General features: G+C 46.9%; 8 protein-coding genes across 8 annotated transcripts; 3 read left to right on the top strand and 5 right to left on the bottom strand.

Annotated features, from left to right (window-relative positions):
* Positions 1 to 351: 351 nt before the first annotated feature.
* Positions 352 to 11,940, bottom strand: LOC6733741. Its single transcript, XM_016167725.3, has 4 exons — positions 11,803 to 11,940; positions 1,798 to 2,109; positions 1,366 to 1,732; positions 352 to 1,307 (listed from the first exon to the last, which is right to left on the bottom strand). Exons 2-4 carry the CDS (start codon positions 2,094 to 2,096, stop codon positions 1,035 to 1,037), a joined length of 939 nt encoding a protein of 312 aa, XP_016026705.1. The 5' UTR covers positions 2,097 to 2,109; positions 11,803 to 11,940; the 3' UTR covers positions 352 to 1,034.
* Positions 2,825 to 4,535, top strand: LOC6733740 (alpha-tocopherol transfer protein-like). The gene is made up of 3 exons (XM_002080750.4): positions 2,825 to 3,403; positions 3,466 to 3,838; positions 4,224 to 4,535. Exons 1-3 carry the CDS (start codon positions 3,105 to 3,107, stop codon positions 4,476 to 4,478), a joined length of 927 nt encoding a protein of 308 aa, XP_002080786.2. The 5' UTR covers positions 2,825 to 3,104; the 3' UTR covers positions 4,479 to 4,535.
* On the top strand, positions 4,661 to 6,049 carry LOC6733739 (neuropeptide FF receptor 2). The gene is made up of 3 exons (XM_002080749.4): positions 4,661 to 4,773; positions 4,827 to 5,456; positions 5,516 to 6,049. Exons 1-3 carry the CDS (start codon positions 4,747 to 4,749, stop codon positions 6,047 to 6,049), a joined length of 1,191 nt encoding a protein of 396 aa, XP_002080785.2. The 5' UTR covers positions 4,661 to 4,746.
* Positions 6,283 to 18,245, top strand: LOC6733737. Its single transcript, XM_016167162.3, has 13 exons — positions 6,283 to 6,454; positions 7,541 to 8,394; positions 8,447 to 8,621; positions 8,674 to 8,840; positions 8,897 to 8,962; positions 9,018 to 9,752; positions 9,805 to 10,894; positions 10,951 to 11,333; positions 11,392 to 11,573; positions 12,193 to 12,965; positions 13,029 to 13,208; positions 17,395 to 17,809; positions 17,870 to 18,245. The coding sequence occupies exons 1-13, from the start codon at positions 6,283 to 6,285 to the stop codon at positions 18,195 to 18,197; spliced, it is 5,520 nt and encodes a 1,839-aa protein (XP_016026703.1). The 3' UTR covers positions 18,198 to 18,245.
* LOC6733738 (RWD domain-containing protein 2B) lies at positions 6,456 to 11,940 on the bottom strand. Its single transcript, XM_016167724.3, has 2 exons — positions 11,803 to 11,940; positions 6,456 to 7,382 (listed from the first exon to the last, which is right to left on the bottom strand). Exon 2 carries the CDS (start codon positions 7,378 to 7,380, stop codon positions 6,514 to 6,516), a length of 867 nt encoding a protein of 288 aa, XP_016026704.1. The 5' UTR covers positions 7,381 to 7,382; positions 11,803 to 11,940; the 3' UTR covers positions 6,456 to 6,513.
* LOC6733735 lies at positions 13,210 to 15,139 on the bottom strand. Its single transcript, XM_002080745.4, has 2 exons — positions 14,660 to 15,139; positions 13,210 to 14,595 (listed from the first exon to the last, which is right to left on the bottom strand). The coding sequence occupies exons 1-2, from the start codon at positions 14,929 to 14,931 to the stop codon at positions 13,539 to 13,541; spliced, it is 1,329 nt and encodes a 442-aa protein (XP_002080781.1). The 5' UTR covers positions 14,932 to 15,139; the 3' UTR covers positions 13,210 to 13,538.
* On the bottom strand, positions 15,760 to 17,177 carry LOC6733734 (putative N(4)-(beta-N-acetylglucosaminyl)-L-asparaginase GD10667). The gene is made up of 2 exons (XM_002080744.3): positions 16,936 to 17,177; positions 15,760 to 16,882 (listed from the first exon to the last, which is right to left on the bottom strand). The coding sequence occupies exons 1-2, from the start codon at positions 17,046 to 17,048 to the stop codon at positions 15,814 to 15,816; spliced, it is 1,182 nt and encodes a 393-aa protein (XP_002080780.1). The 5' UTR covers positions 17,049 to 17,177; the 3' UTR covers positions 15,760 to 15,813.
* LOC6733732 (60S ribosomal protein L31) lies at positions 18,211 to 19,074 on the bottom strand. Its single transcript, XM_016167723.3, has 3 exons — positions 18,973 to 19,074; positions 18,494 to 18,753; positions 18,211 to 18,426 (listed from the first exon to the last, which is right to left on the bottom strand). Exons 2-3 carry the CDS (start codon positions 18,715 to 18,717, stop codon positions 18,276 to 18,278), a joined length of 375 nt encoding a protein of 124 aa, XP_016026702.1. The 5' UTR covers positions 18,718 to 18,753; positions 18,973 to 19,074; the 3' UTR covers positions 18,211 to 18,275.
* Between the last annotated feature and the right edge of the window lie 24 nt (positions 19,075 to 19,098).

The raw sequence follows: 19,098 nt of genomic DNA, 5'->3' as shown, positions 1-19,098 counted from the left end.
AGCTTTATGCCGGTCCAAAGTTCAAACTGTTCGCTTTTCAACACTGTACCCAAAATATATTGCCATCCCATTCTTTGGGGAATCCGAGAAGGGCGGGCAAATATATAAGTTCAAAATAATCAGGTGGTGATAAGAAGTCAGACAAAATATACCAATGATAAATAAAATTAAATGCTGTAGCCTTGCTTTTGACATAACCCAAAGTTTATCGATTTCACTTATCAGAAACTCAGTTCAAACAACGATATGTCAACCAGACATCAAGCACCACAAAGCGTTTATCTCGACCAGATAAACACGTTACCCTTACCCCATGTATAAAGAAGGCAACCCCAAGTAATACCATCTATGTTTTAGTTATACCGACATTTAAACAAATTCGCTTTAATTTATTAACGCACTCAACATGGGGTCTACAGTACATTGTCACATTTAAATATAGTCATTTAACTATGTATGTATTATCCATAAATATAGAGATGCATGTATATGTATGTGTAAACTAGTATCAAAAATTAGTAGAAACGACACTTAACCAACTGAAAAAATATCCAAAATATATATGTATGCTCATGTACCGTATTTATAAAAGTATGCGATAAAATAAAAGCCAACAACTTAGCACGCAAGTAGAAGACGTTAAGGATTTCGTCATGAAAATGCATTGTGGGATCATGGTAGAATGAATCGTTCGACCGGACGTTAGAATGTGTATAAGTATGTGCGTTGATAAGGACAGCAATAAATTAAAATCGACAAACTTGTGAGGTTTTTGTGCCATTTGATGGCGATCCATTTGCTTCTTAACTCGTTTTAGTGTGCACTTGTCGTCTATAATATTGTTCAATTTGCTTTTAGTTTCGATGTTCCTCCCTTATGGTTTCATTTATAAAATATCAGGTTCTGCTATGACCAAAGATCGCTTTAGCGCTGTAGTGTCTATACATTCCAGTGTGTATATATCGGGCTGTGTGTTAAGAGGGTGTTCTATAGGATGTGCATCAGAATATACAACTAACTGCCCGATCATTGCCTCAATCGAAGTTAATCATTCGGAAGGTTCCGTCGTTCGGAACGTCGGTTACCAACGGAGCGCCCCTTTCCCGATCCTTCTCACTGGCTTCCCGCAATTTCTCATCCACGCCATATCGCTCGTCTTCCGTAAAGTACGGAGAAAAGCTAAGCAGCTGGGTCTCGTAGCGCGTCATTGCATCCGACAAAGATCCATTATCGCCTCCCATCTCCACGGGCAAATACTCCAATCCAATTGCCTTTTGCAGAGACGCGACGGTGGAGTGAATGTGCAACTGTAGGAAGGGTAGCAAGGAATTAGTGGTTCTGAATCCATTTTCCCTTTGAACTCACCAGCTCCTTTTGCTTCATGACATTCCGAACCAGTCCAAGGACAAACTGCGTCTCCCTGGATGCATTAACAATGTGCGTGGCCACTAAATTCGCTGGAATTCCATGCTCTAGGAATGCATTCATCCGCTTGAACATGCCAGCATCGAACTGCAGTAGCGGAGAGTAGGGTATCTTGGTGAAGTCGATGATCTCCACCACGCCGGCTATGTTCCAGTTGTCGTCCGTGTTGATCTCGATCTCAGCGCGAAAAGCGTGGAAGCGGAAAATGTCACTGACACTGTGCTTGGAAGGCTCAATGTGGCCCATTCGTGTGTAGTGGATGCGGGGGCCACCGGGGCCAATAGGTTTGGGCAATGTGGCGAATATTCTGCAAAAGAACAAGTTTTCCTACAACACCCATCTCCAGAAAATGTGGGGGGTTCCCCGACTTACCCTGAACGAGCCAGTTCTATCAGCTTATCGTCCACCTGGCGACCCTTGAGCAGTTCTCTTTCCTTCGATTTGTAGGTGTAGTAGAAGAGTACCCTCTTCTTGGCCTCCTCCACGTCCCAGCGGCAGAAGCGCAGAAAGGCCACCAAGAACTGATCGTCGGTCCGCGCCTCCAGGTAGATCTGTTCGTTGATCCAGGTCCTCAGCGCCTCGATCTTCTCCACCATCGAGGACGGATCCTCGCAGAGCTGAGATCGAGCCACCTCTGCCAGCTCCGGCTCCAGCGATCGTATCTTGGCCATGGTCACCGGGAATCTGCAAATAGATCGATACTTCTCTTAATTTTGAGATGCGATACCGAAGGCTTGGAGTGTGTGTGTTCACTCGCCAGGTGCGAACACGACTAACAGAAAAGTTTGCGCCCGCCTGCTTGGACTGGGTACCGATTCTGATCGGATCGGGAACCCTCCCGGGTTCGATAGCGGGCACACTGGTGCAGAAGCACCCGAAAAACACTGCGACACGGAGCAAACTCACAGTGACAAACCATTTGAGCACCAGATTATGCGATATCAGTGGCCGATAGAGCAAACACAAATAGCAATGTTATGTGGATATGATAAGTGCACTGGAAAATACATTTGTACCTTACTGGTTTCGGATTGCTAATGTCAATTTTTCAACGGTAGTATAAAGTAGAAATATTTGTATTTATATAGGATGCTATATAATTGGATATTTTAAGCTTACTTCTCAAGCAACCCAGCCTTAAAGTGGATATTTCATGGCGATTTTAAAATTATATTAGATTTTTTACACCTTCGATAAATAAAAAATTGTTCAATCAACTTATCTCTTTAAAAAAAAAACATCCACTTGATATGGCATTAATTTTTAAACCCTATAATTGGGTAATTCCGCCCAACTGTGCTTTTCCGATCCGGCGATAAGATACGATCTGCATACTCGCAACCGTTTGAATTGTGGCGTGTTTCTATCCACAGACTCAACCGCTTCTTCGCCAGCTGCACGCATACACGCCACAGATGCAGTGGAGACGTAATCTTATCTCCTCCGAGGAGAGACTTCGACCGCCTACACCCAACAGATCGGGTTGGATTTGATGGGCCGTCGGAGCAAAAGAGAGTGGTGGAAATGGTCGTGCCCGCTATCAACTGAATGAGTGGCCATAAAGGCAGCTCAGATTAGCTTTTAACGGTTCCGTTTCGGTCCGGGATTTTGGCCGCCGTGCGATTAGGAAGAGCGTTTAGTAGCCGTCCAGCCGCCACGAAGCAAGCGAGTTCCCAGAAATGGCCAATCTGCGTCCCCTGAGCGCCGAACTTCGTAGCATTGCTGAAACGGAGCTAAACGAAGTGGAGGACCGAGTGCCCGCGGATTTGGAAGCTCTTCGGGATTGGTTGGCCAAGCAACCTCATCTGAGGGCCCGCCAGGATGACCAGTTCCTGGTTGGCTTCTTGCGAGGCTGCAAGTTTAGCCTGGAGAAGACCAAGTCCAAGCTGGATCACTTTTATACTATTAAGACGCTTATGCCTGAGCTCTTTGGTAAAAGATTGGTGGACGAAAAGAACCTAATCTTGTGCAGATCTGGGTGAGTAAAAAAGCGCTCATCAAGGATATTTAAAAACTTAAAAAACTGAAATTTCTATTTAGAACCTATGTTCGATTGCCCAAACCTTGGGGAACCGATGGCCCCCGCCTGCAGCTTACGAACTATGAGAAATTCGATCCCAAGGAATTCAAGTTATTGGATCTCTTCCGCTACCAAACCATGATATCGGAACAGTCAATCCGTGAGGATGACCACAGCAACATTAGTGGCTACATCGAGATCATTGACATGGCCAAAATGAGCCTCAGTTTTCTGGCCCAACTGGATTTCACGCTCATCAAAAGGATGGGAATATTCGCAGAGAAGGCTCAGCCGACTCGCTTGAAAGGAGTCCATCTGATCAATTGCCCCAAGGAGGGAGTGGCGTTACTGAATCTGGCCAAGAGCCTCATGCCCAGCAAGCTCCAGCAGCGGGTGAGTAAGCAAGAATAATTGAATAGTCGTAGCCACTCTGGCTAATTTATTTTCGTTCCCTTATCGGACACTTCACCGAGATTATCAGCTGGTCTAGCAGGCAGCTGATAGGCGTTGAAGAGCTCTGGCACTCTCTCACCCTTGAACTATTAATTAATATTTCACAAATCAGAGCCACTAATTTTCGAGCCGGGACCGCATACTGTGAAATACAGTGTGTTGAGCAGCATTGCCTAAGGTCAGTTGACCACGCACATGGGCTCTTATCATTGAAACGCTGGGCCGAGTTCTAAGATACGGGGGAAGGTGCAAGTAGATATATCAGCGAATAGGAGAATAATCTATTTCCCTGACTCATCACACACATGGCGCTTTACCTTTTCAGTTTCATGTTCATAAAAATCTGGAGCAATTAAATGAGGTGATACCACGCGAATACCTGCCGGAAGAATATGGCGGCGAAAATGGACGTATAGCCGACATTCAGGCGGAGGCGGAGAAGCAATTGCAGTCCTATAAGAGCTATTTCGCCGAGGATTCCCAGTACGGAGTGAATGAGCAGCTGCGGCCTGGAAAGCGTGTTAATGCGGATTCCATTTTTGGCGCTGAGGGATCCTTCCGAAAACTCGACATCGATTGAAGTCGGAACGTGTTTTAATTAGTATTCAATAAAAGGCAAAAGCAATCCTCAAACCAACTAACTAGACTTCATGAGAATCGCCGAGAGCGACGCGACAGATGGCCAAATCGCAGAGCCATTAGCTTTTAGCGAGCACTATCTGTGACACTTGTTAATAGCTTTGTCAATCACGTAACTAAATGATGTGGGATCAAGTGTTGGTCATGTTAATTTGTCGAACGCTTAGGCAGTTCCTCTGCAAAAGGCGTCGAAGCAGGAATCCAACGGAATGGCTTCGGTTTCCAGCAGCGGCGATGTTAGTAATGAGAAAGGCTTTAATTTCACGGTAGTTACACCTTTTTCCTTTAGTTCGACTTCGGCAAGTGGGACTTCCCAGCCGAGCGCATTTGGCTGCACAAGCCCAATGGGGAGATCACCTGGAAGATCTGCACTTTTCTGCCACTGATTGCCTTTGGTCTGTACGGAAACTTCACCATGCTTTATCTGATAGCCACCAACCGTTCTTTGCGCTCGCCCACCAACTTGATTATTGCAAATATGGCCGTTGCGGATCTACTGACCCTGGCCATTTGTCCTGCCATGTTCATGGTGAACGACTTCTATCAGAACTACCAGTTGGGATGCGTAGGCTGCAAGCTGGAGGGATTTTTGGTAGTGGTCTTCCTCATCACAGCCGTGCTCAATCTTTCGGTAGTCAGCTACGATCGTCTTACGGCCATCGTGCTGCCAATGGAGACGCGCCTCACCATAAGGGGCGTCCAGATAGTGGTGGTCTGCACCTGGGTCTCGGGTATCCTATTGGCATCACCATTGGCTTTCTATCGCTCGTACAGGGTGCGAGTGTGGAAGAACTTTACGGAGCGATACTGCAAGGAGAACACCTCCGTGCTGCCCAAGTACTGGTATGTTCTGATCACCATTCTGGTGTGGCTGCCACTGGGCATCATGCTTATCTGCTACATAGCCATATTTTATAAGGTAAGCAAAGAAAGTGGGCTCATCCGGGATTTTCAACTAATAAGCCAACTCAAACACAGCTTGATCGGTATGAAAAGCGGGTCCTTAGTCGCGAGAACCCGCTGACAGTGAGCTACAAACGCAGCGTGGCCAAGACACTGTTCATTGTGGTCGCGGTCTTTGCAGCTCTACGGCTGCCCTTTACAATCCTGGTTGTACTACGGGAAAAATACTTCGGTGAAGATGTCTCTGTCAGCAGTGGAATGCAGCTATTCTGGTACATCTCACAGTATTTGATGTTTCTGAACGCCGCCGTCAATCCGCTGATCTATGGCTTCAACAATGAGAACTTCAGAAGAGCCTACTACCAAATATCTTGGGTTCGCCGATGGCGAGACGCTGCGAAAATGAAGAAGGTTTCCGGATCAACAAATCACTGCTGCTACTGTGCCTTTATGAAGAAGGGCAAACGGACACAACAGGCAGGAAATTTAGAGCGAGACATAAGCAAGGATATGTCGTCGGAACAACAATCGGCCAAGTCAACTAAGATAGTTCAAAATGAACCCACTGATTTACTTGTATCCGAAATGGGAGCAGACGGGTTTATATAAAAGAAATTCAAGAGAAACAAATAATACATTTAAATGCCAATATACCAAAAGACGAACTTATCTCTGTTCTAATACGCCCACTATGATATAGGGTACCAAACATCTGACAAACTTTCTAAATGAAGCTTTAAGAACCGTAAAATATCATAGCCGGTAGTAAAAGTTATTTTGCAACCAGTGCACGTGTTACAGTTTGAATGTTTCGTTTTGTATAGTTTACACAAAATAAATATATGTATCAAATGTGTTGCAATTTGTTTATATTGATCTTTGCGGCTGTGATCGCCCGCGCGATCAGTTTCGAAGTAAACTTCCAGGAATCCTATCCCACACACTTCCTGAACTCAGATCAGGAATCGATGCTCCACAAACGGGCGACTGCTGTGCCTCAGTTTTTCGACCAAGGTTTGAAATGATATAACAAACTTTATTTACATGTTAAATTTTGATGGGCATTCCGGCGCTCAGGCTAAACCAAACAATTCCGACTTCATGTAGCCAAATCCGTGGGCTTCGAGGAATCGAATGAACTGACCCATGTTCATGACGCCCTCTTCGGCATTGAAAAGCTGTTCGCTGAAATCCTCGAATCCCCGCTTGCGCTGCCGAGGCTCCGTCCGCACCACGCTGATCTTCTGCCAACGCAGGGCCTTTATTGTGCGCCAGAATTCCTGAACATTCGCGGAATCACCTTCCACGCATATGATACCCGGTTTACCGGGTCTACTGAATCCTGTGAGCTCCAACTGTCGGGCCTGCCGAATCAGCTCCTGCCGCTTGGCGGTGGATTTGATGTGATGCGAATAAATCCAAATTCTCTCAAGTTGCGTAGCTGTTGTCTGTTGCGGTTCCGATGATGCTACCTGCTGCACTTCAAACTCGGAAGCTGGTCGTTTTAACAGATCCTCGATGCGGTCCTGCAGCCAGCTCAGCAGCTGGAAGATGTACGGCTCGGCGTCCTCCTCGCGCCTTTCACCGTGATACTGCTCCAAATCATTCTTCAAGCGCTGCTCCTTGGATTTTCCCAGTAGCGTAGTGTGTACACTGACGCGTGCCTGCTCCAAAAGCGGATATAGGTGCGGCAGTTCCACTCGCACTTCCACGCACTGTTTGCCTGGAAGAGTCAATTTGACCACATACTCCAAATGGGATAGAAGGCTAGTGGCGGGTTTTGTCTTATCATCCTTGAGGAACTCATTGAAATCAGCCACTACGCCGGCATCGAGCATATGCAGCTCTCCGGGCGCGCAATATATGGAGCTCAGCAGCTCCAGCTCCTCCAGCTGCAGGCCAACGCAGCGGCGGTAGGTTTGCAGCTCCTCATCGGCCATGGCTAACGAAGAGTTAGAAAGAATTGTTTGGTTTAGTCAGCGACGACGCATTACCTACGGCCCTATCCTATGAAAGCGACTAAAAGTACAAAAGGCTGCAGAGGAATATTATTTGATTAGTGTTTGTGCTTATTGTGTAAAACACTTCTGCCTCTTCTAGCTAGCTTTAGTTTCGATGGACTATCACGAGTGGCCTCCGTGCCAGTGTCGTTTCCCCTCGACATTTGCATCCTCCAACTGCCCACGGTAAAGTACGCTACGGCTTTGCATAAAAATGCCGAAGGACAGCGTCACTTTGCCGTCTATACCTGGAGTCCATCTGAACAGGACTACCAGCTTCTCGTGAAGTTGGAAACACCTAAAGCGGTGGCTCTGGATTGCCTGGCCTTCGCTGGACGTGGCTACGTAGCAGTGAGCTACAATCTTACAGAACCCGTAAGCCAGGCCCGTGAAGGCTCGCCCATCTATGAGATTTCCCCGGAAACGGGGATACGGACAGTGCAATACTTTTCGGGAACACATCTACGTGGAATGTACCTTCGGATCAGCAGCCAGGAACTTACTCTCCTGCATGCCTTTGAATCGAAAGCGGAGTGTCCCTATTTCAAGTGGATGGGCAAGAGTTTCCAGAAACTGGGCGCGATTCATTGCAGCAAAGCTCGAAGAATGGAGGCCTTTGGCATTGACTACACCGACTATGTGGCCGTAGCCAACTACGCAGATGCAGAGGGACGAACTGCCACCCACTCAGAGATCTTTCGATGGGATGCCAAGTCCCAGAGATTCCAGCTCTTCCAGCGACTGCGAAGCAATGGAGCCGTGGACGTAAAGTACTTCAGTCTCCCAGTAAACGAGGTCAGCCGCAGACACTTTCTCATCCTGGGCAACACAATTGGCGGAACTGGCGCCGAGGTGGGCGAAGCAGACACCGTGATCTATGTCTTCGAAAAGGGGCAGTTTGTGCCGTACCAGCGATTGAGTTTCTATGCCTTGGAGAGGGTTTTGCCAGTTCAGGTAATTTCGGATCAAACTTTTCATGGCATTCATAAAATGTGGAATCCTTTAGCACTCAATATCGGAGAAGTTTCTACTCCTGGTTGCTTGTAATAAACAGGATGTCAAGATCTATAATCTCAACGACTGGCGATTCGAAGAATCCAAGGTGCAGTTCACAGAGGGAGCTTTAAGTCGTGGTGTGGCACGTATGCGAAGCTATGAGGAGGGGGATCAGAGCTATTTGGGTAAGTATCTTTGGGTTTTTTCACATCTAAGCTGAAATTTGCCTATATACAGTGATTGCGAATGAGAATATGGCTGCCAACGAGACAAACATCTTTCAGCCACTCTACAAACAAGATGAGCATGCCAACATACTCCGCCAGCAAATCATTGACTGGGCTCGGGAGCAAAGAAAGCGATTGGAGCAAGTGAATTTAGAGCATCTATTAAAAAGATTGGAAGTGAGTTTTATTTTCTATAAAATTAAATAAGTAAACAATTCATGTGTAATATATAGGACAAGTTAAAGCACCGTGAGGAGAAACTGAAATGGTCGGTTTTCAAGCAAGTGAACGCCAAATCGGTAAGAAGTAGCAGGAGCAAGTCAAATTATTTTGATATAAACTTTGTATTTTCAGTTCGAGGATAAGCACATGAAGCTCACACCTAATTACTGGAAGGCTTTGAAGCTAACCAAGCAGGCCTTGGATAAAATCGAACAAAAAACGATTGCCGCAGGTGCCAGACATCCCAACAAGAGATCCGTTGATCAACCAAATGAAGAACCCAATTTCGATGAGGTCACTGTGGACACGCTGGTGGTGCACGGCACAGTTAAAGCAGACCATATCAATGGAGTTGATACGAGAAACCCTGTTTATGATTCCGTCACTGCCAATAAGGTTTATGTAAGCGCAAAATACACCGAACCCGCCGGAAAAGAAAGAAAACTTTTGCTTGATGAGCTAATAGTAAAGGATCTGCAGCTTGATGGGCGACTAAATGGGCTAAAGTGGGCAGACCTGTTTGATCTGACTTTAAAACGCAGCAACAAAGACGTGCAGTTTATCAAGGCAGCTGCTGACTTCGATCATCTGGAATCCGACGCTGCCCAAGTCAACACAAACGAGGTTAACGATCGTCCGTTGGGTCTGCTGATCCCCGTCGATGGTGGAGACTTCATTGTCCAACAAGATGTTCAGTTTTCCCAACCAATTCAGGTGAATCGGCTGCTCATCAATCAGCGGCTTAATCACATCCACGTCGATCGTCAGCGCTTCGATGTCCTGACCAAGCAGGCAAATCACACACAGGTCATCGAGGGTTTCATGAGATTCGAGAATGTTCGAGTCATGGAACCGATAACCATTGCGGTGGGTATATTATTCTAGGATTATGACATATTATAAACCTTTGTTTCTTCAGGGTCAAATGATGGGGGCCGAATTGAGAGCGATGTCACCGGCAAAGGTTACCCACAAGTCGCTGCAACTTAATGGGGATTTCGTTGTTGACGGCGATGTGACCATTGGACGGCTGCTGCAAATGAAAGATTTTGTGGACGGATCAACTCAGAAATCTGCAGCAGAAGCATTGACTCGGGGCCTGCGATTGGATCAAACTTTGGAGGATGTGAATCTCAACTTTGTGGAACCACTTATTGCCAACAGTACCGAGCTCAGCTTCATCAACACGCAAGATCTACAAAATCTGGTTAAACTGAACGTGGGTGAAGTGCAGTTGGTGCAGGCAAGTAAAATATTTCCTCAAAATGTAGAGATACGCGATGGGTTCGGTGAGATCAAGTGGCTAAATGGGATTGATACGGAAAGACTCCCGGAAATGCTGCTCACCAAGAGTGGCAACCAAACTATTTCGAGTTCAATTCAATTACAAGGCGTGGAACTGGACCATGTCAATGCATCACAGATCTTATTGAATGGTTTAGGAGTTGAGGATTATCTTCAAGCAGGTCAGGATCAAAAGTCAAATGGAACACTGTATATTGACAACATGGATGTGTGGGAAATGAGCGTGGATGATCTGCACCTAAATGGCCATCTCTTTGGACAAACACTTTCCTCCATCTACGAACATGGAAGCAAGTCCCTGGACAGCTGGCATCTGCCACCCCACTTCAATGGCACCCTTCACGCCAAGAATCTGTGGCTTAGTGGCCATATTAACAAAGTGAAGGTGGTTCAATTGGAGCAGCAGCTGCAGCAACTGGCGGGAAATGTCAAATACGTTGGCGACTTTACTTTTGACCATGATGTAAACATCAGTTCCCTCAGCTTTGAAAACTCTCTAAATGGAATTGAGGCCAATAAATTCGGTAGCTGTTGGTTGGAGACCGACAGGGACCAGACTTTCACAGCCCCCCAGCAGCTGGCTTCCCTGGACAGCCAGCAAGGCCTCTGGCTAAGAGGGCAACTGAACAACCACACCTTGGAAGATCTGGAGAACCGTAGCTACAGGATCAACGCACCGGAGCACTTGCAATCAGTGCGATTTGGTGGGTTTTATAAGAACGACTACAACGTTATTAACTATAACAACATTACCTTTCAGCGAATCCCATTGTGTTGCAATCGGAGCTACAGTTGGATCGCTTAAATGGACTCCGCGTCCCAGAAGACGTTATTTACCATAATGGTGGAGGTTACATCTCTGCTCCCGTTAGCATAGATGGTGACCTGGAGGCAGCAGAATTGTCCAACATAACCAACCTGAATGGTTATCCTCTGGAGGCGTTGGAGCTCTATTTAAGTGGGCAAAATGTGCGAACCTTTGTGGCGGAGAATGTAAAGTTTAGGGGAGAACCCTCTTACCAGATGCTGAATGGCCACAATCTGGGAAACCTTCTTGATCAGGTGTGGCTGCACAACGAGCAGATTGAGTTGAGAGAAATAAAACTGGAATCTGGGCAATTCGAAGGCCTGTTGGAATTTCAGGTGAGTGGGTATTTTCACATTTCACCTATGGTGTTCACAAGAACGCCTTTCCCCATAGGGACCCATCAACGGGCACCAAGTGGATCACATAACCCAGAACTACTTCAGCCGGACGCGTAGCAATCTGCTGAAAACTTCCCTGAGCTTCCAGCATGACGTCACGTTCGCACAGCCTCCGGTTGCCAAATACGTAAAACTACGACGTGGCAGCAGCGACGTTTTAATGGAGGGCACCAGTAGGTAAGTGAAATTGTCCAAATGATCAAGGGGCAGGGGGCAATGGACAGGGGTAAAGTTGGTATCACGTTTCACTTTCGCAATTGTTTACGCGCTAACAGTTTTAGAGCCACTGCATCCGCACAAGTCAGCTGTGCATTCCGTTTGGCAGGTGAAATTTCTGTACACGTTTGCACGTAGCGCGGGGCGGTGGTTGCACTTAATTCGAACACTCGCAGGTGTGCTTAATTACCTTGTCAATTGGTCGCTGATTGGGTTTGGTTAAATGCACTTTTTACGGTCGGGCAGTTTCGGCAGAGCAGAGGTTTGTGATTTGAAACAACAAAAACGTCTTGGCTAGAATCCCAAACGCCTGGCAGCTAGGGATGGCAGAAACATTGGTATATCGATGTTTTCACAACTATTATCGATCTCTACACTAATCGTTGAATTTAAATATAAGTCGCATTTATGGAACTTAATTTTCAAAGTTTATAAATCATTTTCGGTTCAATATAAGTGCTACTCTGTAAAACATTTTTGAAATTTATACATGGCTTTACTCTTGCCTGGAATTTTGTGAGGAATACTATGCTACCAAATGGTTAATACTATATTAAAATAAATCTTTTGCTTTTCCTAGCAACTTCTCTCTAGATTTTGATGATTTTGTAACTCACTCGTTGAAAACAGCCGGCTCTCACTCTATAAGTGGAAAATGGGAACTGTCAGAGGCCTTTATTTCGAGAAATCTAAAAAATATTAAAATAAATAATTTAAACCTGGCTAATGATGTCGTAAGAATGCCTCTTCAAAATGACAGTACCAATCCTCCCTTGACAGTCGAAGCACTGAAAACTGTCCAAGGCGGCACTATAAGTCGTCTCCATGCAACCCCTGAAAGCCAGGTGGCGGAGGTGCCTGTGGCCAAGTGGATCCATGGAGCAGCCTACCTTTACGGAAACCACAGCATTGCTGGCATTACCCGTCTGAATAATATCAATCTCTACAACGATCTTACCGTGAATGGTCCTGTAAATGGTGTCCCCTGGCAGACGGACAAGCTCATTTTGATAGACAAGGATCAGGATGTACCCGGCTCCCTACTGGTGTCAAATAGTCTTCCCGAGCAGAAGCGAGTTATGAGCAATAATGTGAAGAATCTCTGGGTGGATTTCGTCAACGATCTGCCCGTAAACGAGTTACTGGTCAGCAAGGCAGAAAACCGTCCCAATCTTCACGTGGAAAGCCAACTCATCTTCACCCAACCCCTCACTGTGGGTTACTACGAAGCGGGCAACGGAAATGGGCTGCTGGATAAATATTACAAGAAAAAGCGGGGTGTCGAATCGAATGACATTCATGATTGGCAGCAGCTGCAGGAAAATGTGGCAGCTATTAAAAACAGATTGGCCAGTAAGTTAAAAACACATTAATAAAAATTCTCCTTTAGTTGTGTGCATTTAATTCAACCAACAGAGCCGCCTAAAGTGCTGGAAAGCTTTGCTGTGCTGCAGCAATTACCTCATAAGGCCTCGCACATGAAGATCATCTCCGTGGACAACAAGGACGTACTGGCCATCTGGGAGCAGATGTCGAGCGAAGTAGGGGCTACTTACACATGGCAACCGGATATACATCTTTTTGGACGAAGTTCAAGTAAGTTATGTAGATTTATTTGCATATAAACGTATTTTAAAATCAAGTAGCATATTCATCCTTAAATAGAGGGACAAATTCGAAATCTCAAATATTAGAAATACATTTTTAATTTAGCTTTAAAATTCATTCGTAACTGCTATGAACACTCATACCAGAACTGTGGGTAAATACATTATACAAGTGGGCGGCACATAACGCAGACGTTTGAACACGGAAAAAATAATACGATAAATACGAGAAAGGGTTCAGGCATGCCTACATAACTACCTTTTCAGTTTGTCTATTAAGTAAGCTGAGTAATCATTTAAATTGCGAGTATCAGTCGGTCTACTGCTCCAGTTCGTCGCTCTGCACATCGAGGATGGCGCGCAAGATGGACAGCTCCAGCTTGGCGGAGGCACGCGAAGAGAGTCTGTTCATCACATTGGCCACGTACAGCCCGAGAGACTCGTGTCGCGACGAGTTGCAAAGATTCTTGAAAAAGGTCGGCGGCAGCGAGTTGTCAAAGTTGCCCAGGTTGATAATCTCGGGTGTATTGGAGGAGGCAGCGTTGATCTTCGGGCCGAAGATAATGTCATTCTTAAAGTCCAGCTCCTCGATGTGTGGCGAAAAGCCGTTTGTGGAAGCCACCGAGGTGGAAGCAATGGTAGCGGCTGTCGACGAGTTCGGTCCTCCACCACCACCGTTTATCTGTTGTGCCGATGGAATGGTGATGATGTTGATACCCGGCGGTGGTGTCTGGTTGTCCTCACGCTCCTTCTTAACCTGCATCAGCTGGGCAGTTGTTGTGTGCACTACATTGTTTCCCGCCGGCTGTTGATCTGGAACGCTGGTGAGCACTGAAGTTGCGGCAGCCGATGAAGCTGCTTGTTTCGGGCTCGTGGTCTTGATCTGCTTTTTTTGCGCCGATGACGAGGTGTACTCCTCCGAAAGTTTGCGCTTCAAAGAATCTGGCAGCTGAATGGTGGTGCGCGAGGAGCTTGATCTCTGCCCACTGGCTGGCGCCTGCTGCCCAATAGCCGGTTTTGGTGCAACCCCTGCTGCGGAGCTGGGCGTCTTCTTTACAGTGATTCCCTTCTTTTGCAGTACTGCTGCGGCGGCGGACAGCGAGCTATTTCGTGGTGTGTTGTTAGCCAGTGTGTTGAGCAGTTTTTTCTCCTCGATAGCTGGGCGAGGAGTGTCGACGTTGGGTTTGGCGTACGCCAACCGCTCGTCTTTTTCTGGCGAACCGGTGCTGTGTGACTTTGTGGGGCTTTCGCCGTCGGAGGACGCCGAGCCGGTAGAGTTGGTGTGCTGGCCGTACTGATGGGCGTCATCTTCGTCCTCAGGCTCCTGCACCTCCAGCATTTCGTACTCCTCCACCTCGTCCATGGGAACTTGATCACTGCAGAATAACAGTAGAAATTTTGTTAGTCTTTCACGGTTAGAGGACTATTTACGCCACTTACTTCTCCTCCTTGATTGAGATCTTGGGCTCCTGATGGATCTGATGCATCAGACTGAAGAGCTTCCACGCCGAATTGCCCTTTAGCTTTTCCTGCTCGTACTTCTTCTGGAGCACTATGAAGATGGAGCGCGATTCGTGCACGGAGAGCTTGTTGAGACGCCCGATCCTGGCCCACGCCTCCTCCTGCTCCTGCTTGCTGGCGCCGCCATTGTTTGGATGCAGCACCTTTTCCTTGGCGATGTCCTGCAGAATTTTGTCCAGTTGAATTGCCATCTTAGTCAGCGACTTGCGGCCCGCTGGTTGCGCGTTCCTGATAATTTTGGAGGCTGTTTTGTTTACACGCGACACACGAATTGTTATATGTAACTAGGATCCGCTTGTTTTTCTCTCCGCTTTCGCACCGTTCGCTTCTCTTTTCTTCTTCTGTATTTGGCGTCGGTAAATTGGCGGAAAATGTGACCGTGCAACACGCAAATACTAGAAATGCCGCCTTTTGGTACAGTAACTTAGGGATGAGAGAGATTTTGGCAACATAGATGTTCACAGTACTCTCTCGATACATTGAATATGTAAATAAATAAATTTTGAACATAGTTATTTTAATTTTAATATAAATTATATTTATAACTATAAATATTATTACTTACATTTTTTTTACTTATAAAACAATTATAAAAAGTTACTCATTGTGGTAGTCATAACTAGTGAAGTATTTCTTTTGTTTTGTCTTTCTATATATATATATATATATTCTATAACATAAATGTTGTTAAATAAATAAAGGATGAGATTATTTATTTAACAACATTTATGTGTTGAAAATATGCTTATCAAGCCTGAAGATTTGTAAGTGGGTATGTCTTACTACGCTTACCACTGTACTTAAGGGTGACCTTAGGTTAGGATCCTTACATATCGATAATTCCTAATACCGCTACTTCACGGTAAAACTACCCGACTATCGTTCTGCCGATAGGACCAAACAAATACCGCAATTTATAATGCAGATGAGATGAGAACACGAAATTTAAATTTTATTGAAATCCGTTACAGTTTCCTCCTCCTCCTCAACAAATACCGCAATTTATAATGCAGATGAGATGAGAACACGAAATTTAAATTTTATTGAAATCCGTTACAGTTTCCTCCTCCTCCTCACAACGCCACAATATTTACTTTGTCCTGACCAGCTATGCATTTCACCGTTTCCAAGCGTGTAGGCCGGTCCGCTCCCGCTGGACTGCTTACCATGAAGGGGAATTCTTCCAGGCCGTAGCAGGCGGCGCCATAGTTTCCCAGCCGATCTACGGCGATAAGAGCACCCATGAAGTCCTTGTGGTGCTTGAGAATGCGGCGAAGGCCCCCTTGAGCTGCTTCCGCAGGAGGTTTTCCCGCCCGCATGGCCTCCACAGCGAGCAAGGAGGGCAGGAAGCGCATCATCACATCTCCATCTCCGGTGGCCACGGCTGCACCCACTTCGTTGTCTGCATAAGCACCGGCACCCGGAATGGGGGAGTCGCCGACCCTTCCGGGAATCTTGTGACGCGCCCCGTTGGTGGAGGTGCCGGCGTGGATGTTGTTTTCCACGTCGATGGCGATCATGCCGATGGTGTCGTGGTTCTTGCGTCCGATCTCGTACTCGTTGCGGGCACGGTCCTCCTTCCAGCGGGTCAGCGGAGTTGGTCGCGGCTTGTACGGACCGCAAGAGACCTTGGGATCCGGGTGAACGTTCTTCCAGAAGTTTGGCTGGCAGTTCTCAGCCGTCCACTGTAACCACATGTCCTTCGATTCCGGCGTGACCAGCGACTCTGATTCGAATCCCATAGCATTGGCGAAAGCTGACGCCGCATCACCCACCAGCATGGTGTGCTGCGTGTGTTCCAGAACATGCCGGGCCACCTTGATGGCATCCTTAATACGCCGCAGACCAGCCACTGCACCCACATCCATGGTGGCCCCGTCCATGACCATGGCATCCAGCGTGGTTTCGCCCAACTCGTCCGGCGATCCGCCATAGCCCACCGTTCGGTCACACTGCAGTTTCTCACACTTCGAGCAGCCCTCCACTACCGCATTCCGCGTCTGCCGGAGTCCACCCTTGCTCTGCTTCAGGATTCGCCAGGCGAGCACATTGGCAGCCGTGAAGTTCCAAGTGTTGATGACCATGGGCAGCAGCTCACCCGTTGTCTTGTTTGCCTTCACGGCAGGGGTGCCAGCTTTTCCACTGCAAAGGGGCGGATCTCAGCGAACAAAGAATATTCTGTATGTGCTGCTCACCTAAACGCCGAAGCCAGAGTTGGTTTGGGCGAAGTATTTACTGCCGCAAGGATGGAAAACGCCATGGAGGCCAAACAAAGGACCCAAAGACTTGCCCGCAAGTGCGTTCTCATGGTTAATTGTAATGGTCTCTACGAGGAGTCTTGGTGTATTACAATCTGCCCCTGTTCTGCCGGAAAATGGTGGAGTTCTGCTTTTAAATGCTAGCAGTCTAACCTCACTGTTTTGCTTTCTTATCTGTTGTTTTGATATACTCTCTAAAAGAGTCATATACATTTTCAATTGGGTTTAAAGAATATTTTAAAACTTGAAAATGTTTCAATATAGATTAAGATATATGCAAAAGGCCACCTATCAATATCGATAATGTCCTATCCTAATATATCCTAATATTTACAGTGCAATTATGGGAAGAGTATTCCATAGCCACATCTATAAAACACTGCTTTCTTTTTGTAGGTGCAGCACTGACACAGCTAAACAAGACAAACTTGAATCCAATCAATGAGGAGACACAGAACCCGCAGAAACTGCAATTTAGATCATATGGATTTCAGTGCCGGGCACTACAAGAGGAGAACCAGTTAGTAATCCGATGCCTAGATGAGCAGAACAACAGCAGGGAAGCAATCTTGCCCAGGCGGGATGTAAAACAGTTGTTGCCGGTCGCTGATTCAGATGAGATGACCATTCTACTTCGTACTCCCAGAGCGGTGGAGCTTTGGAAGTGGAGTAATGGCAATTACTCCCTATCGAGCAGGCTGATGGATGGGCAGGTGGAGCAAATGGCTCTTAGTCAAGGAGGTGCTGGCATGGAGAGCGAATATGTGGCGCTGATGGCTTCATCGCCAGCAGCAGAGATCCGGATTTACAGGTAGAGATTCATGAGCACTTCACACATTAGGCAATTACAAGGATTTCACTCGTTTTGCAGCTTCGGCAGCCCAGACACGAGCAGCTTCCAACTGGACCAAGTCCTGGAACTCCAGGACTTGCAACAGTTGCGGGTAATGCGCTTCATGCACCTGCCCGAGTCCGACGATCTACTGCTCTGCGTGTCCAACGTACTGCCGCAGCAACAGCTTCGCATCTACCAGCACAGCGGAGCAGCGGGATTCCAGCAAATCCTCGGCGATAGCGCCTTGCCAAAGGCTCATGCCCTGGAGGTGCTCCAGCTGCCCAGCCACCATATGCTGCAACTGCTGTCCATTGCCACGGAGGAGGCGGTCTACTTGCTGCAGCCGCAGTTTACTACACTTTAAGTCACTTGTTTTGTTTGTTTTTTCTAAATAAAAATTACTTTTTATTAACCGTGTTTTCTTGGCCGTCAATTACGTTGCTTAGTCGTCGCTGGACTCGACGTTCTCGGTCTGCAAGTTCTTGAACGTGGACACCGGCACATAGGTCACGTAGGTGTACAGCTTGTTGGGGGAGTCCTCATCGTCGTTGCGGCGACGCGCCAGGCGCACGCGAATGCGGAATGGAGTCGACCTGGAAGGGGGGGATTAGCGGCAGATTAGAGAAGATTCTGGATCGGAAAAAATTGCGGACTACGCACCTGATACCCTTGGACCAGATGTGCTTGTTCAGACGGGTGTCGATCCTCACATCGGTGGTGCCCATCTCCCGCTCGGCGAACTTGCGGATCTCCTTGATGGCGCGGGGCGCGCGCTTCTTGAAGCCGATGTTGTGGACACGCTTGGCCAAGTGAATGGTGCACTCGCGCGTCACGACTTCGTTGATCGCGGATTTGTTGATTTTCTCGCCCTTGGTCTTGGTCATTGTGCTGTTTAGCCCGAAACGGTGCTACTCAATATCCTGCAAGTGCGTAACAACAAATTTTAGCTAATGCCACACAACATAAACAAAACTTCAGTGGAATATTCCAAGTCGCCAAGAAATTGTTGCACAGCGAAAATTAACATACGCCGTGATCGGTTTTTCGATTCGGAACATTGTCCACACAGTTTTGTTGCATTTAATTCGTGGAAATATGCGATGTTTTCCGATTAAAATACGAAATCGCAAATTACGAACCTCTTCCGGAAACGCAGCGAAAAGAAAAGGATAGAAGAAGAGATGCTAGAGGTGAGCAGAAAACAGTGTGGCTGCATTGTGCGAGCGGCATCGTGACTATCGTAATGCCAGAAAAACTAAATTTAG

This window comes from Drosophila simulans, chromosome 2R, assembly GCF_016746395.2.
Source record: "Drosophila simulans strain w501 chromosome 2R, Prin_Dsim_3.1, whole genome shotgun sequence".
Taxonomy (NCBI): Eukaryota; Metazoa; Arthropoda; class Insecta; order Diptera; family Drosophilidae; genus Drosophila; species Drosophila simulans.
The sequence above is the reverse complement of the archived record's forward strand: the minus strand, read 5'-3'. Positions and strand labels throughout refer to the sequence as shown.

Coding starts and splice junctions, on each gene's coding strand:
- LOC6733741 (XM_016167725.3), bottom strand. CDS start 2,096: ATGGCCAAGATACGATCGCTGGAGCCGGAGCTGGCAGAGGTGGCTCGA. Junction 1,733..1,797: donor ATAGAACTGGCTCGTTCAGG/GTAAGTCGGGGA, acceptor GTTCTTTTGCAG/AATATTCGCCACATTGCCCA. Junction 1,308..1,365: donor TCATGAAGCAAAAGGAGCTG/GTGAGTTCAAAG, acceptor CCCTTCCTACAG/TTGCACATTCACTCCACCGT.
- LOC6733740 (XM_002080750.4), top strand. CDS start 3,105: ATGGCCAATCTGCGTCCCCTGAGCGCCGAACTTCGTAGCATTGCTGAA. Junction 3,404..3,465: donor CTAATCTTGTGCAGATCTGG/GTGAGTAAAAAA, acceptor ATTTCTATTTAG/AACCTATGTTCGATTGCCCA. Junction 3,839..4,223: donor CCAGCAAGCTCCAGCAGCGG/GTGAGTAAGCAA, acceptor TTACCTTTTCAG/TTTCATGTTCATAAAAATCT.
- LOC6733739 (XM_002080749.4), top strand. CDS start 4,747: ATGGCTTCGGTTTCCAGCAGCGGCGAT. Junction 4,774..4,826: donor CGGTTTCCAGCAGCGGCGAT/GTTAGTAATGAG, acceptor TTTTTCCTTTAG/TTCGACTTCGGCAAGTGGGA. Junction 5,457..5,515: donor ACATAGCCATATTTTATAAG/GTAAGCAAAGAA, acceptor ACTCAAACACAG/CTTGATCGGTATGAAAAGCG.
- LOC6733737 (XM_016167162.3), top strand. CDS start 6,283: ATGTATCAAATGTGTTGCAATTTGTTTATATTGATCTTTGCGGCTGTG. Junction 10,895..10,950: donor CTTGCAATCAGTGCGATTTG/GTGGGTTTTATA, acceptor ATTACCTTTCAG/CGAATCCCATTGTGTTGCAA. Junction 11,334..11,391: donor AAGGCCTGTTGGAATTTCAG/GTGAGTGGGTAT, acceptor CTTTCCCCATAG/GGACCCATCAACGGGCACCA.
- LOC6733738 (XM_016167724.3), bottom strand. CDS start 7,380: ATGGCCGATGAGGAGCTGCAAACCTACCGCCGCTGCGTTGGCCTGCAG.
- LOC6733735 (XM_002080745.4), bottom strand. CDS start 14,931: ATGGCAATTCAACTGGACAAAATTCTGCAGGACATCGCCAAGGAAAAG. Junction 14,596..14,659: donor ATCTCAATCAAGGAGGAGAA/GTAAGTGGCGTA, acceptor GTTATTCTGCAG/TGATCAAGTTCCCATGGACG.
- LOC6733734 (XM_002080744.3), bottom strand. CDS start 17,048: ATGAGAACGCACTTGCGGGCAAGTCTTTGGGTCCTTTGTTTGGCCTCC. Junction 16,883..16,935: donor ACTCTGGCTTCGGCGTTTAG/GTGAGCAGCACA, acceptor GCCCCTTTGCAG/TGGAAAAGCTGGCACCCCTG.
- LOC6733732 (XM_016167723.3), bottom strand. CDS start 18,717: ATGACCAAGACCAAGGGCGAGAAAATCAACAAATCCGCGATCAACGAA. Junction 18,427..18,493: donor ATCTGGTCCAAGGGTATCAG/GTGCGTAGTCCG, acceptor CCCCCCTTCCAG/GTCGACTCCATTCCGCATTC.